Source organism: Drosophila virilis, chromosome X, assembly GCF_030788295.1.
Source record: "Drosophila virilis strain 15010-1051.87 chromosome X, Dvir_AGI_RSII-ME, whole genome shotgun sequence".
Lineage (NCBI taxonomy): Eukaryota > Metazoa > Arthropoda > Insecta > Diptera > Drosophilidae > Drosophila > Drosophila virilis.
Genome location: NC_091543.1, coordinates 11,894,821 through 11,909,397, shown reverse-complemented (window position 1 = coordinate 11,909,397; position 14,577 = coordinate 11,894,821). Strand labels below are relative to the sequence as shown.

General features: G+C 46.7%; 2 protein-coding genes across 3 annotated transcripts in view; one reads left to right on the top strand and one right to left on the bottom strand.

Moving 5' to 3' along the window:
• Positions 1-477: 477 nt before the first annotated feature.
• NO66 (Bifunctional lysine-specific demethylase and histidyl-hydroxylase NO66) lies at positions 478-3,515 on the bottom strand. Its single transcript, XM_002057293.4, has one exon. It carries the CDS (start codon positions 3,396-3,398, stop codon positions 675-677), a length of 2,724 nt encoding a protein of 907 aa, XP_002057329.3. The 5' UTR covers positions 3,399-3,515; the 3' UTR covers positions 478-674.
• Positions 3,516-4,010: 495 nt separating this feature from the next.
• The window catches only part of mei-9 (DNA repair endonuclease XPF mei-9), a 64,335-nt gene continuing 53,768 nt past the window's right edge, over positions 4,011-14,577 (top strand). The window contains exons 1-6 of one of the 2 annotated variants that reach the window (XM_002057292.4): positions 4,012-4,337; positions 4,402-4,563; positions 4,631-5,227; positions 5,313-5,467; positions 5,532-6,367; positions 7,475-9,177. In XM_002057292.4, the coding sequence (XP_002057328.1) occupies positions 4,072-4,337; positions 4,402-4,563; positions 4,631-5,227; positions 5,313-5,467; positions 5,532-6,367; positions 7,475-8,434 (2,976 nt within the window). In that variant the 5' untranslated portion in view covers positions 4,012-4,071 and the 3' untranslated portion in view covers positions 8,435-9,177. Of the gene's footprint in view, positions 4,338-4,401; positions 4,564-4,630; positions 5,228-5,312; positions 5,468-5,531; positions 6,368-7,474; positions 9,178-14,577 lie in introns of those variants that run through there. The other variant, XM_070207042.1, reaches the window with a different exon arrangement.

Here is a 14,577-nt window from a genome sequence, read left to right as displayed (position 1 = left end):
TATATCTGTGTATCTATTCATAGTGCTCCATTGAGAAAATCTTCGTAGTGCTTCTCGCTTAGCCGCAGAAGCGTTAGCTGTTGTAATAGTAGGGTATTGAATCTTCGGCGTTATTTGTGCAAACTCCAAATATATATATATATTCCTGATCAGCATCAATAGCCGAATCGATCTAGCCATGTCCGTCTGTCCGTCCGTAGAGCTAGAGACTTGATGTAGGTGCTCCTCGTGCCTGCGCAGATCGAGTTTGTTTCCGATAATCGATAACTTACTCCGTTTACAAGCAATCGATAAAAAAAATCGATATCGATATCCTGTTTTGTGGGCAATTTTGGTCAATATGTTGCTTCTAAAATGGAATATATATATGCATTTGATGCTGGAAGAAGAGGGTTCAGGGTATCCCCTAGTCGGGAGCTCCCGACTGGAACCTCTTGTTTTTTTTGGGGTTTGCAGCTACAATCAAAAGTCGGCCAATTGTTGTTGACTAGCAAAACTAAGGCGAATCTTTAATGACAATTGTGGGATTATTGTTTATGGAGCAGGCGTGATCGCCCTCCCCCTTTGTGCGCGCAATCCAAACTGGGCTCGGGATGCGGACAAATTACAAATGTGCTAAAAAAAACTAGGTGCTTATAATACTAATAACAATTGATATATGATAGATGTGTGGGCTATTTGAATGGCTGCTCGGTCATGAGTAGACCACGCTCCCAGAGCGCAGTGGCCACCTCGATGCGACGCTCGGCGCTGCGCAGCGGCAATTTGGCAACCTTCAGATATTTGGGGTAGGCGCTCATCAGGGCCTCGACGGCAGCCGCCTCTGTTGGCTGAATCTCCATAAAGTTGGCCTCATATTTGCAAAACTCGAGCGCATTATCCACATAGTAGTAGACACGCAGGCTGCTGCCCTCGGCGACCAGCCGCAATATGTTGGCGCGCAACAAACGGACGCTGGTCCGTTCGGTTAGCTCATAATCGCACAGGCACTGGCCATGCGAATTGGCTTGGCTGCGCGAACCGAAAACGGTGCGCTCATGCTCCTCGGGCAGCACAACGGGCGGCAGGGCCTCGTGCTGGAAACGTTTCGCCAGCTGATCGACGGCAGCATCGATTTGGGCATCGCTGGGCATCAGATATTGTTGGACCAGACGCTTGGTGTTGCCCAGCAGCTCGTCGCGCAGCTCGCTCTTCTGGTCGCCCTTGGCCAGACCCAAATGCTGCCAGATGTGCAGCGGCAGGCCGCGACGCAGACTCAAATGATGCTTAATGGCGCGCTGCAGCACGGCCGGCATTAGCTCCTCCAATAGATTGGCATACGCCTGTTGCTGATAGACGCTGAGCGTGATGTGCAGCGAGTGCTGTTGCTGATCGCAGACCGCCTGGTGGACAGTGCCGCGCGGAAAATAGAGTATATCGCCCGGCTCCAGTACGGCATCGAATAGCGGTTCACCCAGCTCTGCCTGGCTATAGTTGCCGGATGAGTTGCGTGCCAGGACATCGGACGGATGCAGCGGTGAATATAAACGCCAGCGTTTACGTCCCTCCACCTGCAGCACAAACGCCTCAATGTCATCGTAATGTGGCGCAAATCCCTGGCTATTCGGTGGCGTCAAATACACATTGGCGCCGACCAGGCAATGAAAGAACTCCTGCATCATGGCGCACAGCTGGCGCACTTTTATCAAATACGTGCTCGGATTAAGAATGCGTATGCTGCAGCCATCGCTATAGAAGCCCCACACGGTTGGCGGCATGGCGCGTCCATCCGGATTATGGGTCTCGCGCATACCATTCTTATAGGTGGTCACATCGATGTTGGTGGTAAACTCCAAATGATTGCGTATCAACATTTCATCAATCAACTTAAACGAGATTAATTGTGAGAAATAATTTGGTTGCTTGCGTTTCACCTGGCAGGCATTGCGCTCCCAGTATTGGCTAAAGAAATCATCGGATGTCATCGGATTTATCAGCCAGTGCAGCATACGTTTGCCCTCCTCAATGCTGTCCTGCAGATGTACCTGCTGTCGCTGTTTTCCCTCTGGCAGCAGCTCATTTTCGCTGCGTCTACCTTTTGCCTCCTGCCGTTGCTCGTCTCGTTCAGCGCGTTTTCGTTGTTGTTGTGCCGCTCTTTCGTTCTTCGGCGGCAGCGCGCACATCTTGGCCGCCATTTTGTTTGGCGCCATTTTGTTTGCTGCCGGCGCTGACTTGCTGGGCAGCGGGCACGATTTGCGGCCCGGCTTGGCCCCCGCCGCCTCCTTGCTGGGCAGCGGGCACGATTTGGCAGCTGTTGTTGCTGTACGCTGCAGCGGACAGAAGGGTGCCGCATTTTCACGCTGCACAGCGGCGTTTGCGCGTTTCTCCTGTTTCTCCAGTTGTTTTTGTTTCAGTCTCTGCTGCACCTGTAGCTTCTGCTGTTTGGCAGCTGGCGGCGTGTTTTTATTTTTGTTGTTGTTGTTGCTGTCAATAAAATCGCTGCCATCGGAATTGCTGGCCAAATGCTCGCTGCGTTTGGTTGCCTTGCGTCTGCCGGCAGCAGGCATTACTGAAGCCTCGGGAGAGCTGGCGCTGCTGTTGCTGTTGTTGCTGCTGCTGTTGTTGTTGCTGCTGTTGTTGTTGCTGCTGCTGTTGGCGTGGCTATTCAGCGTGTATTCCTCGCTAAACTGATCGTCGCTTTCGCTACCCCAGGCACTGCCGCCTTCGCTGTCGCTGTCGCAGTCGACGTCGCTGTCGCAGTCGACGTCGCTGTCGCCGTCGCCGCACTCATTGTCGCTGTCGCTGCCGCTGCTTTTATCATAGTCCTCGCTGCAGCTTTCGCTTTCACTTGCACTGCCGCTCTCGCCGCTCATATTGTCATCGTTGTCGCTGCTGTCGTATTCGCCGTAGCTGCTGCCGCTGCTGTCGGCATCAGAGCCACAATTTTGCTCGCCGCACTCACTTAAATAGTCGGCCATCTTTCTAGCCAAGTTAACTGTATCGTCCAGAGACTCACTTTGCTCTGTATCGGACACATCGGATCTCCTGCCTTTGTTCTTCTTGGACGGCATGCTGCTGCTGCTGCTGTTGTTGTTGTTGTTGTTGCTATTCACGCCGTTGCAGTGTATGCTGCCGCTGATGCTGTCAATGCGTCTGGCGTCGGCGCTGGCGTTGTCGTGTGTGCCCAGCTTCTGAGCTTTCGGCTTCGTTTGCACGCCATTTTGCCTTTTGGCTGCAGCACCGTTATTTTGCCCATTTGCTTTATCCCCAGACGCACGCTTCGCTGTCCGCTTTGCCAGCGTCTTGGGCGTTTGCTTTGTTGTCTTCTTTGGCCAACGTTTTGCTTGCCTCCTCTTTGGTGCTTGCTTTTTCGGCAGCGTTTTGCCGTACGCGGCATACGCTGATACCTCGTCCGCCATTCTTTGGTTGAAAAGTGTTTAGAAAAGTTGTTTTTGAAAAATTGTTAATATTTCTTAAAAATCAACACGAATAGCTTGAATTTATAGAAAATACTAAGCAGAATCTTGTTGAGCGGCTCGGCACGTGCTCGTTAGGCCGGTTGAATTAAATTGTCAACAAATCGATATTTTAACCCAAATCTATCGATGAAGCTTAAAAACATAAACAAAACACGTCACAGTTCTAGTTGTACAACAGAATTGGCTAATTATTTCTATGAACATTCGTTTTTGGTCTCACTTCCAGTATTTAATATAGTCTAAATATTACAATCGGCACACTTTATCCGTCTTACCTTTATATAATTGTTTATTATAGATTTTTTGAGGTTATATGAAATGCAGATTATTAAATTTGGGGAGCAGACGGAAATAGAATAAGATCCCTAAGCGATAAGTTCATGCAACCAGCATCAATACGCTTCAAATATGCCAAAATCTCAAAAAGTAAAGTTCCTCATAAATGTTTTGGTGTAGAGTCTGCGACACACTGTTGCGCCATCAAGCGATTGTAACGTGTGTGGGCTACTTAATATTTTATCGATAACTCCCACAGTTGCATATCGTAGGCATTGGCATAATCGATATGCACATGCCGGCATTTTGTTTGGTTTGCTTGTGAAATTGTTGCGCCATGTCGGATTCAGAGGCAGATGCAACGATTGGAAAAGAAACAGAAGTGGAGCCAGGTGTGGTGCCCGATGTGGCGGCAACTGAAACAGATGCTGCGCCTGCAACAACTGCATTACCCGAGTCCTGCGACAATTTGGCGGATGAGGATTTGGCCAATCTGGTGACAGCCGAGGAATATCTGTTGCGCAAAGATGTGCAGCTGCTGGAGTATGAAAAGCAAATGTTTCTGGATCTGGTGCACGCCGATGGGCTGCTGGTGTCTGCCAAGTAAGCGGGCGACTGATAAAGTGGGCACAAACCCCCTTAAACCCTCAAATCAAACAAATTCCAGAGGTCTCAGCTACGAGCGCGTGCTACTTAACATATTAAAGGTCTATAGCGATGCGGGCAATCTGTTGCTGGTCATAAACTGCGCCGACTGGGAGGAGCAGTACTACAAGTCCAAGCTGGATGCCAAATATGTGCACGAGGTGGCCAACACAGCCACAGAGCGGTAGATAGCGCAGTGCCTACCCAGAGCAGGCAGTTCCATACCTTAAACGCTGGCTTTGTCATTGCAGTGAACGCGTCTATCTGGAGGGCGGCCTACAGTTTATCTCGACGCGCATTCTTGTGGTCGATCTGCTCAAGCAGCGCATACCCATTGAGCTAATAACGGGCATTATTGTGCTGCGCGCACACACCATCATTGAGAGCTGTCAGGAAGCGTTCGCATTGCGTTTATATCGGCAGCGGAACAAGACGGGCTTCATCAAGGCCTTCTCGTGCAGCCCGGAGGCATTCACCATTGGCTATGCGCACATTGAGCGCACCATGCGCAATCTATTTGTGAAACAATTGTATATTTGGCCCAGATTTCATGCCACCGTCCGTGCTGCACTGCATCCGTGGCAGGCGCAAACTATTGAGCTGCATGTGCCTCTCAGCACACGCATGTGCTCCATACAAACGCACATTTTGGATATTATGAACTTTCTGGTGCGCGAAATCAAACGCATCAATCGCACAGTCGACATGGAGGCGGTCACCGTGGAGAATTGTGTGACCAAAAAGTTTCACAAGATACTCCAGGCGCAGCTGGACTGCATTTGGCATCAGCTCAACTCGCAAACGAAGCTCATTGTGGCCGATCTCAAGATTCTGCGCAGTCTCATGATGTGGGTATAGCCTATTATAGGATTATGCAGACAATCAATCAGTCAATCAGCTGGTGTAACTGTCTCACATCTATCCACTACCCAGATCCACCATGTACCATGATGCAGTTAGCTCCTATGCTTTGATTAAACGCTATCGCGGCACGGAGTACGCCATCAGCAATTCTGGCTGGACGCTGCTGGACTCAGCCGAACAGATTTTCATGCTCTCCAAGCAACGTGTTTACAATGCACAAAATGGTGAGTGGATCGCCGCGCGGAGGAGGGGTAACAAATTTCATACAATTACAATTTATACGCGCAGAATTCGAACCGGAGCCATGTCCCAAATGGCAGGCGCTAAGCGAGCTGCTCACCCAAGATATACCCGGCGATATGCAACGTCGTTGTGATCGCTTGCAGCCGCCCAAGGTGTTAATACTGTGCCAAGATGCGCGCACCTGCTATCAGCTGAAGCAGTATTTGACGCAGGGCAGCGCACGCTTCCTGCTGCAGCAGGCCATGCGACACGAGGTGCTTGTCGGCAAGCTCAGCGATAAGTTTGGCCGGGAGAGTCAAACAACGGCCATGGCAGAGGCGGCAGCTAAGGCAGATGCCAAGCCGAAGCCGGCGTCAACTGTGGCTGCTGTTCAGCCAGCGGCAGCGGTAGCGGAGGCAGTTGTGGATGAACTTGCCCAGCTGCTGAACGAAACGGAGGATGCAGAGGCCCAACTGCAGCAGCAGCTGTTCGAGGAGAGCTACATGCTCACCATGACGCAGCCCATGCAGGCCAGCGATGCCGATCCGAATGCTTCCATCTTTCAGATCATACCCGAACTGGAGCAGTTCGATGTGTCCGCTGCGCTGGCTGCCAACATGCAGCCCTCGATTTGCCTGCAAACGTTCAAGACGGAACGCGAGGGCGCCATGGCCGTGGAGCATATGCTCGATCAGCTTCAGCCCCACTATGTCATCATGTACAACACGAATGTGACTGCCATACGCCAGCTGGAGGTGTTTGAGGCGCGTCGCCGTCGCCCGCCCGCCGAGCGCATGAAAATCTATTTTCTAATCCATGCGCGCACCGTCGAGGAGCAATCCTATCTGACGAGTCTGCGGCGTGAGAAGTCCGCCTTTGAGCTGATCATCGATACAAAGAGCGTAAGTGAAGCCCAAAGGGCCTTGTTATATTATTCTCAATTGTAAGCTAGAAAACCCATATGCCCATGTCCGATAGATTGATATATCATGATATATATGTAGTTACCATATATTAGTAGCAGACAGACAGACTGTGGAATATAGAGTAGAAGTCAGCGCAGGGGAAGACAGTGAGCGCGAGCGAGACAGAGAGATATAGAGTAGCTATATGAGATAAAGCTGATTGGATCGTCAACAGCACATGCATTAGCTTAACGCCTAGATTTGTAATTAGGGCATAAAAACCTGAAAAATGTTGAGTACACGAGAATCGCATGCACACATACATACATAGGAACTCACATATACAAATACCAACATGCAAATGCATTCATATATATATATATATGTACATACACACATACATGTACATATACACATTCTTACATATATATATATATATATTCATATACACATTCATACATATATGTACATACACACATACATGTACATACACACATTCATACATACATGTACATACACACATACGTGTACATACACACACATACATGTGCATACATACATGCATACCAAAGCAAAACAAACAAAAAGCACACTAGTTAAAGCATGAAACCAGCCTTACTTGAATTCATGAGAATCGAGTAGGAGGGCGACCAGTGAAAAGACTTTTCTTAAATTTGCAGCGCAGCAGAAATCAAAGTTTTTCGTCGTTTGTTACAAATGGAATACCCACACACGTACCCGCATACATACATACTTATTTAATAATTTAATAATTATTTATTATATTACCCTGCCTTGCCCGGTCGCAGTTTTTTATTTTCATTTTTAAGATTTTTGCGAATGGATTTTTTTTAAACTTATATTTTCATGAATTGTGGAGTTGGGCTCCGACTTGATTAGGAAAAAAAAGAGTTCTTTAGAGTCAGAAAGTCGACAGTTAATGAATTGGCAACAAATCCTTCTCAAGGCAGCAGCATATACGTGTGTTTCGATTCGATCAACTATTTTCTTGTCCAGGGTATCTGCTGGTCAAGCTAGCGTTTATTTGTGCGAGTTATTGTGGAACTTTTCACATCGCCATTGAAATGCCATTCACATTCACAGAAAATGGTCATACCCGAGTACCAGGATGGCAAAACGGATGAAGCATTTGTGCTCTACAAACGCTACGACGATGAGGAGGAGTCTGCAAATGCCAAAACACGACAGGGTGCCGCAATGGGCGTGGCATTGAGTAGCGCCCGCGTAACACCAAAAGTAATTGTGGACATGCGTGAATTTCGTTCGGATTTGCCGTGCCTAATCCATCGTCGCGGCTTGGAGGTGCTGCCCGTGACAATTACCATTGGGGATTACATTCTGACGCCGGATGTGTGTGTGGAGCGTAAATCCATATCGGATCTAATTGGATCCCTAAACTCCGGTCGCCTCTACAATCAGTGTGTGCAAATGCAGCGCTACTATGCGAAGCCCATACTGCTTATTGAGTTCGATCAGAATCGTCCGTTCCACTTGCAGGGCAAGTTTATGCTCTCCCAGCAGACGACAGCGACCAATGCGGACATTATGCAGAAGCTGCAGCTGCTCACACTTCACTTTCCCAGGCTGCGTCTGATCTGGTCGCCCAGTCCGTATGCCACGGCCCAGCTGTTCGAGGAGCTCAAACTGGGCAAACCGGAGCCGGATGCCCAGGTGGCCGCCGCCTTGGGCAGCGATGAGTCTGGCGGTGCGGCAGCAGCCGGCGATCAGTTGCAGTATAACAGTGCCATATATGATTTTCTGTTACGTCTGCCCGGCATCCATACGCGCAATGTGCACGGTGTGCTCCGCAAGGGCGGCAGCCTGCGTCAGTTGCTGCAGCGCAGCCAAACGGAGCTGGCCGAGCTACTGCAGTCACAGGAGTGCGGCAAACTGCTCTGGGATATACTGCATGTGGCGCATTTGCCAGAAAAGGATGAGGTTGCCGGCTCCTCGGCGCTGCTGGCGGCTAGCAAACAATTTGGTAGCGGTGCACACAATCGTTTCCGCAAGGCTGCCGGTGAGGCTAGGCGCGGCCGGCGCTGAGCAGGCGGATGAGAAGTAGCTCATGGAGGAGTTGCATGCGGAAGAGGAGGAGGAGGAGCAGTAGTAGAACAAACAGGCGGAGAAGCAACTTCTTCCTGGAGGAGAAGGAAATGCCTGAGTGACTGAGGAGCAGGAGGCTGATATTTATATTAAAGAAAAAAAAAATAGGAGACATCCTTCCATTTACTTTGATGACATTACGCGCGCATGGGGAGCATGGGGAGCGGACATTGGATAAACGGTCGCTGCAGCTGAATGCGCCGTTGACCACCGGCGTGGACGGCCAACCACCTGGGATATATTCAGCACAGCAGCAACAGTAAAATCAATTCCAATACATTTTTCATGCCGCACTGTGCCTGCTCCCAACTCTGGCTGCAGCCATCTGCCAGTCAGGCAGCCAGCAGGACTCCCCAGACGCCGCCTGTTTCAGCAGCTTTCCATTTGCATGTGCTTTAAACACCAGAGTTATTGTCACATCTTTGAAGCTAAATGCCCTGTTTTTTTTTGCGTTTCGCTTATTTATCTTCATCTAACCATAAACTACTTATTATTGCCGATTAGTACTATAAGCTTGAAGAAACTTACCAACTTCGTTAATTCGGAGTGTGTTCAAAAGTCTAATTTATTATCAGAACACAGTATTTTCTGTTTCAGGCATGAAATTTTCTACTCAATTGTTCCTTATTGATCCATAAGAAGATTTAAATATTAATCAAATTTTATGCTTTATCAAATCAAAGCTGAAATGAAAAAAGTGAGTTTCTCTTGAATACCATGTAACAATTAAAAAATGGTCAAAAAGTATGCATTATCAAGTATGTTAGTGTTACGCAGCAAAATGCATTGGAAATTCTGTTAACAATCTGCTTAGTTCCCTTTTGATGGGACTCTATCGACTCATAGATACCCTGCACTTGTTCTGTATTGTCAATCAAACATTTGTACTCACTGTTGTGCTTTATTTTCGCAGCATACATTGAAATGTTCGTTTCTTAATAAGTTAATGCCTTGCTACAGGGTATTAAGTGTTCGTGCATGCTGCCTCAGTTTAGCCCAGTTTATTGCGGTGGCCACAAAGTGCGCTCAGCGAACATCCGAAAAGTCGATTGCATATTTTCGAGTACGGCGAATTCAAGTGATGAATGCGATTACGAATAGAAAAGCGAATGGCAATGCCAAATTCAAATGTGAATGTGAATACCAATTGAATGCAGCCGCAAAGCGCGGCAATTTGAGGCTGCAAATGATGCAGTCAATTTTGTATTTGATACACTCGACAAACGGGCATTGCGATGCGAGCATAACTTTTGACCTGCCCTCAGCTCGATCAGCGATTTGATTTTGATTGAGTTCTTATTACATAATATGTTTTCTTTGCATAACCAAACAAGTTGTATGCAACCGTTTTCCGCTCAATTTCCACGCCAACGGGTGGAATTTAAGACAAAGTAACTATAGTAAAGATTTCAGATGGCGGCTTGGACTATGCCCCGATCACCTATTGGTTAAACAGGAGAATTAGTTGAATATATATCTATTTATAATCTCGGATCTAAATACTCTTTTAGGTATAAAGCAGACTCTATATAACTCGATATCGATAGAAGATATTGGGCTAAGATTGTGAAGCTCGGAATAGATTTCGTGTCTTAGTTTTTCGTTCGGTTGTTTTTTCGAGGTAAGGCTTATTGCTTACCAAACTAGCTTTTAAGTGCAGACTCTAGTTTGTGTGTAAAAAAAAGGTCGCTGGCTCAACTCGCGGCGCCCTGACTGAGGTTCGCGAAGCTGATTTTTCACAAACTCGATGCCAAAAGCGAACTGGCATTTTCTATGCCAAACAAATAAGCTTTTAGAGTGTTGAGTGTACGACTGCTGCTCCTAAAGAGAGTGTATCAAATAGGTCGTATATTCCTGTACGTGTGTTGCAAAATATCTAACGCAAATGTTGCTGTTGTTGTTGTTGTTGTTGCTATTGGCGGATGCCAATGGACTTGCAGCCGTGGGCCCAATGTCAAAGCATTTTTGCCAATTGGCTGCGCTTTGCAGCCACCCCGCCCCCTTGTCCCGCCCCGCCCACTAGCCGGATGGCCATCACGCGTAAACCGTCGCGCGATGGTCGAAACAAACAACTGGTCCGTAGTGAAACGCAATTAAAACAACATTTTGCAGTGCGAACGCTTTGGACTGATTTCTTGGCTTGTTTTTCGTGCATTTGCGGGGATGCGTTTGCGAATGCGAATGTTAATGGCCGCATCTGCATCGGGTTTGCCCGACCAAACGCCCGTCCGCCCTTTAGCGGCCCATTCGTTTTGCAACTTGGTTAGTCAGTGGGTCCTTTTGTTTGAAAGCGATTGCAAACCATTTGCCACGGGCACAATGCGCTTCATTTTGGGGCGCTTGGCCACAACAAACGTCAATTGAGAGCAACTGCATAGCAGTTGCACTATTCGGCTAGACCCCTGTGCGCCCACTGCCCTTCCCTTCCCATGTATCGCCAGCGCCATCAGCAGTCGCATCAACATGGCCCAAGGGCAAACAGAATGTGGAATGAGGTCTTTGATTTGGACATTTTGTTTCGAGTCCTTTGGGCGCAAATACAAAACGCAATCGCAGATTTGCCCTGCTCACTCACATACCCTAGCTCCTAAGACCTGAACTTGTTTTAAAATGAATAAGAAAGTGTATGTGTCGGGCCGGAGGAAGGCGAAAGCATCAAACTATATTTGTTACAGATATTCCCAAGCAGCATCAACAGTCGAGTCGACAGATTCGTATCCTCGATGCCAGGAACTCTGCGTGCTAGAGACTTACAATTTGGAATGTAGCTGCTTTCTTTGCCAGCGAAGATGAAGTTTGATTCAACTTATCGATAACTTGCCGCGTTTCCATGAAATCGATATACATTGATATGCATACAATATCGAAATTTGTCTTGTGACCTTAACTTGGATGCTCTTGGAAGTTATTAAACACAATTTTAGACCCACGACTATACTATGCGCAGGGTCAGACTATATATCTGCCTTAATGTAACTCAGGGGTATTTCAGGGTATCTGCTAGTCGGACACAGCCGGCTTGTGGCTTGTAAATTGAACTATTTTACGCTGTTCTTTGCTTGAGGCTTAAATAGCTAGATCCTTGAGCATTGAAAGGAATTTCAATGTTTAAGGAATTTACGTAATTAAATTCAATAAACAAACGCATTTCATTGACAAACGAATTAAGTTGCGGCAATCACAAAAGATAAGCAGGTCCGATGTAATTATAAGCAAATGTGAATAGAATAATATTCAATTCGAAACGTAGTCAGAGAGGGAGACAGAGAGACACAAAGCAAGAGTGAGAAAGAGAGAGAGAGAGAGAGAGAGTGAGAGAGAAATTACAATTAATTTGCATCAAATCGCATCAAAATATTTTAGATGCATTTTGACTCAAGATTTTAATTGACACAAAATGCGCCAAAGACATTTTGGGCAAAATGTACGAGGTTCTGGCCAGGATGAGGGATTGAGCGGGATGAGGGGCCTTTGGCAAATTGAAGGCTTATGGCCGTTGATTCTCACTTAAATTAGTGCATGGCATGCAATTATTTTATTGCACATCCTCTGAGCCCATGGAATTTCATTAGTCAAAGTCAAAGCCGAGCGCCCATTTGTCAGCCTGGCAGTCGAGGTGCAGCGTGCAGCGTGGGTGGGTGAAGTATGGGGGGGGGGGGGGGGGGGGGGGGGGGGGTGTGCTCGTAGAGATGTCTGCCAATCGATTTTCGGGACTTAAATTCATTAGAGAGACGCAAATTGTTGAGCGATTTGACATATTTCACGGGCAACATACCGTTTCCAACGCCAGGGCCGCTTCAAAAGTAATCCGAATATCAACTAATTAGATCTCGGATGCGTCCCGTTAATTCGCCGGATACAGATCCTTTATAGAAGCGACAGCAAGTAATCAAGTTCCATCCACCCCGAAAACGGCGAGCTGCATTATTAGCTGTAGTCTAAGGGTATCCCCCAGTCGGGCACTGTCGACTAGAGTACAGAGACTAGAGTACGACTAGAATGCAAATTGTATGGTTAAATAGGTCGTTAATAGGGCGTTGCCAGATTGCTGAAGCATTTCCCGTTAAAAAAATTGAATTTTTCCACTTACATTTGTACAGGCACATAGCCTGAGATATAGTATATATTTATACAAAAAGAATATATTTATGAGAGAGTATCGCATACCAAGCCATTGCAAGCGATTTCGATAACATTATCGATAAACGATAACTGCTTGGCATCGTTGTGCGCTAGCGCTGGCACTTTGATCAATTACTTATCGAACAGCCCCCGCAGAGTTCAAAGCTTTTCTATAGGACTGGCTTGCTGTCTGCAGTCGGTTCCAGATGATGGCCCAAACTGGTAGCGGGGCCTAAATCGAAATTAGTCACAAATATTCTGAGAGCAACAACAAAAACAAAATATCTTCACCAAAACTGTGATTAATTAACAAACATTTGTGCAGCTGCACTGAGAATTTTAAGGAGCAAGATTCTGATATACTTATGTTATTTAATGGATATAGGTTCTAGCTGATAGATCGACTTCAAGTCCTTGTATATTAAGGTCTAACACGTACATTTTTAACAAATTAAACATTTGTTTGTTAAATAAGCCAAAGAAATTGTTTCAAAAATTATATCCAACTGGGCATAGTGGTACTTTTTGGTATGCCAGCTCTTGGGACAACATCTTAACTTGGCTTTAACGACGGCAATGCAAATTGCGTGCGTTTATTTCATTTGCTGTGATATGCTCTAAGCAAAACTTTAGCATATTAAAAGCAATTTTCAAAATAGTTTAGCATTCAGTTGTGTGTGTGTGTGTGTGTGTGTGTGTCAGAGCCAATTACTAGCGGACGGCTAAGCAAATTTTCAATTACATGAAAACCAAGTGCAGCTCAAGAGGCCAGCCCCAAAAGCAGGTAGCTCCAACCGATGTGGGAAACATCTTTAAGCCGAAAACTTAAAACGCTTTTTGGCTTATCGCAAATGACAAATCTTAAAGTGTGCCTGCAAATGGCAATCGGGGCGCACAGTACGGGCAACAGCAGGAAGAGCAACAATGAGCGGCCATCTGCAGTGCGCCAAGGATTGAATACCCTTACCGACATGACGTTCCGAAGAAAAGCTATCATCGATATAGCTCTATCAGAGAAACTCTTTGATTGTATATAAGCTGTTTGGTAGATATCTGTAGAAGCAGAATAGTGTTCTCTTATGACCTATTTATCTATCAGAGTTTTATAATAGAGTAAGCCAATATTGATAGGATTTTGGCTTGTCAGTTAACACTAATCGCGAATATATATACTGGTGTTTGGGAATGTACACATATGCTTTGTTTGTCTGTGCGTTACAAGCTGCGTGAGGAACTTATAATACCCTACCAGAGAGAGAAGGAGTGAGAGAGAGAGAGAGCGCAACAACAACAATATGGCCAGCTTAAATAGGCCAATCGGCAAACATTGCCCAAAATGTCCAAAATGGCGTAATGCTCCAATTTAACTGCAGTCGCTGTAAATGTTAACGGAATAATCGCCCAGCGCCATCTGGCGGCGTGGTGTGGGCGCATGCCAGACACATGCCCCACCTGCGCACCGCCCACCTCCCACCTTCCGGCCCACCCCACAGTCCACCCACTCAGCCAAGCGAGAGTCCAAAAGAAAACGAAAAGCGACAACAAATAATCGTGAGCATAAACATTTGAGTCTCACTGTGTCTAACGGGTCCCAGCAGAGTAATCTCCCCCCCCCTGCCCCAACGTTCCCCCACCAAAAAGAAAAACCAACTGCTTAACGCCTCTGTCAGGGGGGCGGGGCGCGGCTTGTGTAATTGTCGCTAAGCTAAGTCAGGAATGTAGCTAAAAAGCAGGTAACTAACTATCTCTGAGCAAAATTTAAAATTCTATTTTTCTCCTCGTGCCTTTGCCGAGGGTATTATTAATGTTAGCATTCCTGCATAGAATTGAAAAAATGTGTATATATATTCTTGATGTGGATCGACTTTAAATGGGTTATTCCAGTCACCACATATTCTTGGTCAAAATTCACATTAAATATCCTATATTCAGATAGGCTAAAAACTCGGTGAAATCTTATC